Consider the following 6,000-nt stretch of genomic DNA (forward strand, 5'->3'; position numbering starts at 1 on the left):
TTCACCCTCATGTTGTTCCAAACCTTCAAAATAAAGTAGGCCTAATTTGAATGTTGGTAATAAAACTGTTGACTTCCATAGCATTTGTTTTCCTACTATGGAAGTCAATGGCTACCGTCAACTGTTTGATTACACATTCTTTAAAATATCTACTTTTGTGTTTAACAGAAGAAAGAAACTTGAGGGTGATTAAATGATGACGAAATTTTCATTTTGGGGGGTGAACTATCCCTTTAAATGTATATATTTTTTAAACGGTTGGCCTACTTGCAGAAACTGTAAATAAAAGCACTCAATCTAACAAGATTGTTTCTTAACACCCTTCAGCACACAATTAAAAAGTACACTTTGTAATAATATAATAGTTTTACATTAAAGTACTATTAAATGATTATGTTTTAACAGGCCTAATCTTTTGTCATGCTTTAAAGTAGCCTATTTTCATGGACATACTAAACCATGTGGAGCCTAAAGTATTTGATTATTGTGCAATATAGTACAATAGTCAATATATTGTTAATGTACTAGATTGCAACTTCCTAACAAATGTGTAATTACAAAATATATTTAAATACAAATGTGTAATTGCAAAATATATTTAAATAATTACATCATTTCAGCAGAAATTACATTAAAGACCAAGCATTTATTGTAAAGTAAAATGTAATGAATTAATTTAATATAGATCTATAATACATTTTACTTGATTGTGTTAAGTGTCAGGAAACATTACATTCAGGTACATAAGTAGCACATAAGTAGGCTTAAATTATTTTAAAATATATTATGTGTGTAATAAATAAGCTAGTGTTTTTAAAAGTATGTTAAAATGTATAGGTCTACTTAATTTTCACAATGTCAAAAGCCAGACATTAATGACTTTTAAAAGGCCAACATTTTAAAATAATATTTTTACCATCTGTCTTTGACCTTTTAAAAAAAGAGAGTTATTTATTCACCCTCATGTTGTTCCAAACCTTTATGTTTCTCTTTTTTCTTCTTTCTTTTGCTGAACACGTTATCAGTTAGACTAAGCAAGATGGAAATCGAGAGCAAAAGGTTGACTGAAAGGTGGCAAAAACAATGGGAGGAAGCGAAGAAAGGACAAAAGAGATGAGATGTGCTGGATTAGAGATAATAATATCAAGGTCAATATTTGGATACACAAGACTAAACAGTACACTTTATAAAATGGGGGAAAATAATACAGAAATTAGTGAATAAAGGCAAGAAGAAACATGTTTATGCTCCACTGTCAGAAATAAGGATTCTGATATAACATTTTGCAAAGATAAAAAGGCCATTTAAACTAGTAGATATTCTACAAAAACAGTGTTATTCTTTTCCGTTTCAATATCTAAATTTGTGGGAGAGGTTATAAAAAGGGATGGGTATAATGGCGTTCTGATCCACACTCCATACCAGTCGGTGGCGGTAACGCACCAATTCGTTGTTTGTCAACCGAGATTAAAACTGCAAAAGAAGAAGAAGAAGGAGACAGTCAAATGTAATCAAACTTAGAGCGCGATCTGTATCAGTTTACAGGTTGCTCAATCGAGCGCAGAATCGCTGATCCCACGCAAGCGGTCATGGCGGACAAGGTTGGTGTGCTACCGAACTTACTTCTAATTTTCTTAAGTCACTTTAAGTTCTGTATATTTGACACTGTCCTCGATTACTGTTTAGTAACATTGTCGTGGCAGCGAGACAGCGGAAAGAAAACAAAATCTGCACTTCCGTACAGTGTTTGAGTGGGTCGCTCTGTAAAGTTCAGCAGACATCACTCTAGTTTTCACTGTCTTTTATGATATATCCTGTAATTTATCCGCGTGCCTAAATGTCTTTTAATATTTTTTAATGAAACGTGTATAGATGGCGCAGAAATGACAATCCATTTCTGCTGGCACACCCGCGATGACTCATTCTGCTGACAGTCACATCAACCACAGCTATGATGGGGTTTGTTGTAAATTTCTCCGTGTTTATATTTCTCGAACAGGATCCATTCCGGCAGCTGAAAGACCTGTCCCTGCTTAAAGGCCAGCTTGAAGACATTCAGCGTAGGATGGAGGATGAAGTTGGGGTTGGAATTCCACAGGCAGGACTTTATATTTTTGTTCAACTCAGAGCCCTTTTCACAGACTGTGATGATACATTGACGCAACAATGAACATCATAAATCTAGCATGGTTATATTAGATTAAAATAATAATAATACAAATGTAAATTCACAATCCTCTACGTATATTACTCTGGCATAGATTGCAACAAAACAAAAATAGTGAAAACTGCTGTGAAACAGTGTAGCCACAGCATCCTTGGTTCCAGAAGTTTTTTTTTTCCCATACATTTTTCTTTCCTAAACAAGATTTTGTTGGAAGAGTTATAACCGATGAATCAAAACAACCAGCCCCGAGTTGAATCACCTTATATTACAATACAAAACAGTTTTTGAAAATCAGACAAAAAGACAAAGGTGCAAGTCTGTGTAATAACTGACTTTAATGAGGGAAAGAACAATAAAAACAAATATTTAAAGATGTTGATATGTGTATATACACACTACTTGGACAAAAGTATTGGGACACACCTCTTAATTCTTGAATTCAGGGCTTTAAAATGGACCAAATTGCCTCAGCTGTATAAAATCAAGCACTTACTAACTAAGCACAAATCTGCGTTTACAAACATTTGTGGAAAAAACTATAAAATGGGTCATTCGGAAGAGCTCAGTGACTTCAAGTGTGGTACTGTGATAGGACTCCGCCTTTATAGTAAGTCAGTTTGTATTCCACGGTCAACTTTAAGTTTTATTTTTGGAAAGTTGAAGCATTTAGGAATAGCAGCAACTCAGCCACGTAGCGGAAGAGTTCCAAACTTCTACTGGGATTATTATCAGCACAAAGACTGTGCGGCGGGAGCTTCATGGAACGGGTTTCCATGACCGAGCAGCTGCATGCAAGCCTCACATCAGACATCACCAACAATGCAAAGCGTTGGATGGAGTGGCGTAAAGCATGCCACCACTGTAACGTTTGGTGGAGGAGGGATGTTTTTCAGGGGTTAAGCTTACTCCCAGTGAAGGGAAATCTTTATGCTTCAGTATACCAAGACATTTTGGACAACGCTTTGCTTCCAACTTTGTTGGAACAGTTTGAGGAAGGCCCTTTTCTATTCCAGCGTGACTGTGCCCCAGTACAAAGATCAAGGTCCATGAAGACATGGTTGGATGAGTTTGGTGTGGAAGAACTTGACTGGCCCGCACAGAGCCCTGACCTCAACCCCATCGAACACCTTTAGGATGAACTAAAACGGAGATTGCAAGCCACATTAGTGCCTGACCTCACAAATGCTTTACTGGATGAATGGGCAAAAATTCCCCACAGAAACACTCCAAAATCAGAAGAGTGGAAGGGGGGACAAACATATTAACAAATATGACAAATTATATTAACCTTCACTCGTCCCTCGCATCCCGTAACAAATCCTTCACTCGCGGGTCAAAATTACCCAAAACCCTTCATTTTTATAACCCTTAAAATTTAAAAAAAATTGTTTACCTTTTCAATTACTAGATTTTTTTTCAATAAATAATATAATGTAAGCACTTTCTTTTACGGTTTTTTTTTTTCAGCTTGAATTCAAAATAACTCCCAATACATGCTCAAAATATCTCACCTTGGGTCAATTTGGGTCTCTACCGACCTCTTGTTGGGAAAAAAATATATATATAACGTGATATTTCATAACTCTCACCACTAGATGGACTTATAGCTCTGGAGCAAATGAGCTGTTCCACTGGTCCTAAAGTCAGTTCTCAAGCTTATCTCTTCAGTGTGCATTCAGATACACATGTAGACATTATAATTTTGGTAAAGTTTTAGCATTTTTTGTTTTAATTTTGATTTTTATATATATAGATATATATATATTTTTTTTACTGAAGCATTCCATTATTTCCTAAGGGGGTCCCAAGGATTTGTTACTTTATTACAACCACATAAAGCCATCAAATCCAGTCAATTTCTGTGTATCTGTGGTTCAAGTGCGACAAAAGTCCTGAGGTCTTGGACCACTCCAATGAACTCTTAATTTTTTTTTTTTTTTTTATGAGTTTCGGGTCAAAATTACCCGAGTGAAGGATGAAGGTTGTTAATGTCTGTGTATTTAGAATTCAATTTCATTAAACTTCCTGTTTGTGTAACGGTTAGGTGTCCCAATAATTTTGCCCATAGTGTAGATAGATGGCATATATAGGGAGATTGATTCTTTAACATCATGTATCTTCGGTGTAAAGAGATGTTTTGTCATGATTTGCTTGTTTCAAATCCCTGATTGGAGATTTCTTTGCAAAATCATGGGTAATGTAGTTTTAAATAAAAGCATAAACCATCGATTAAAAACCTCGTAGTTTACAGTTGGTCTGTCTTTAAAGGGTTACGAGTTATTGCTAAATATCTATTCCCTTATGGAAAAAATGAATGCCTTTTTATTATTATTTCTGGAACGTTGATTGCAAAATGTAAATTAAACCCGTAAATGTGAAAAGGGTCTGTATGATAATTTGGCTTAAAGAAGTTCTTTGTTTTCTCTCTGACTCTCCGTCTCTTGCCCTCTTCCTCAATTTAGGGTGGAAGTGTGCTCAGTTCTCCCTTCCTCAAGGGCTTTCTGGCGGGGTATGTGGTGGCAAAGCTCCGCTCCTCTGCGTTCCTGGGAGTTCTTGTAGGAACCTGCACAGGCATCTACGCCGCTCAGAGCTATCAAGTGCCTAACATTGAGCAGACCATTAAAAACTACTTCAGCTCATTCAAGAAGAGATAAACGAAGCCTTATAAAACAATCTCAGAAAAATGGTGCCTCTTTCAACAAGTACTTCCTCAACTGAGGGTGCCTCTCATCAGACCACAGAATAACTGGATGTATTTCAATGACACTTTGTATTTAAAATAATCAAGCTTCTCAGGTTAGCAGTTTTAGTTTGTTTCTATTTAAAGTGAGTGCTGTGCTGTTACAACGACTTGTTTTTATATATACCCAAATTCCTGATATTCATGATCATGCAAAAGGCCAAAGCTTTGTTATCAGTCCTTCATATGCTTCGGGTGTTAATGCATGTGTGTTTTGTTACATAAATATTTAATTTCTTTTAAAAAAATAGAATTTTGCACTAAAGCAGGTGAACAATTAGGCACAACACACTCTGTAAATAATGTCTGACATTGAACATTTCCTGTACCTGTTAAATATTGCTGGACTTGAGTAGCTGAAATATTTTATATGGTTTTTGGATAAATTTATGTTGCACTTTACCACTTTCAACTCTACCACTTCTGCTTGTAATAAATGATAATGGAAGTCAGCCATTGGAAGTGAAATAGAAAGTGGGAAGTAGTCTCATAGAGCATGAAAACTAATTCGCATGCAGTTGGTTTTCAGATGGAGTATTGAATTCAGTGGTATGGTTTTAAAAAGTGTAATCCATATTACAATGCATCATTTTTCTATGTAATGTATTATTGCAGATCAATAGTTCTTTTGTTTGGGTTTTGAGCTTATTGCCATAATTTGTGAATATTTTTGGAGAGATTTATTTTGCATGCAAGCAAGTTTTTCAAAAAATTTGAATGAATAAAATCTCAAATTGCAATCTATAGTGAAATGTTTTTTTATATGTTTAAATGTTTTTTGTGTGTGTACTTAAGGGTAAAAAAAAGAGCTAAATATTTAATATCTTTAAAATCTCGCTCTCTCTATCTCTCTCTATATATAGATATGTATTATTTATGATATATATTTTTATTATAATATATAATTTGTTTGTTACATTTTTTGACTCATTTAAGGTCATGAACATGTCTGCACTCTGAGGTTTTACAGAATGCATGGCGATTTTGATGTTCAGGTGATGACACAAAATTGAGTTGTCAGAAATACTAGTTACCTAGGATATTGTTTTGTTTTTTGAAATTCTGCGACAGTTTCTCATTTGGGTAATGCTCT

At 35.0% G+C, this 6,000-nt stretch overlaps 1 protein-coding gene across 1 annotated transcript; it reads left to right on the top strand.

The window, feature by feature from the left end:
• Positions 1–1,477: 1,477 nt before the first annotated feature.
• Positions 1,478–5,652, top strand: LOC307137657 (SLC35A4 upstream microprotein). The gene is made up of 3 exons (XM_079835469.1): positions 1,478–1,601; positions 2,000–2,098; positions 4,630–5,652. Exons 1-3 carry the CDS (start codon positions 1,590–1,592, stop codon positions 4,819–4,821), a joined length of 303 nt encoding a protein of 100 aa, XP_079691595.1. The 5' UTR covers positions 1,478–1,589; the 3' UTR covers positions 4,822–5,652.
• Positions 5,653–6,000: the final 348 nt, after the last annotated feature.

Source organism: Gobio gobio, assembly GCF_949357685.1.
Source record: "Gobio gobio genome assembly, chromosome: 14".
In the NCBI taxonomy this organism is placed as follows: Eukaryota; Metazoa; Chordata; class Actinopteri; order Cypriniformes; family Gobionidae; genus Gobio; species Gobio gobio.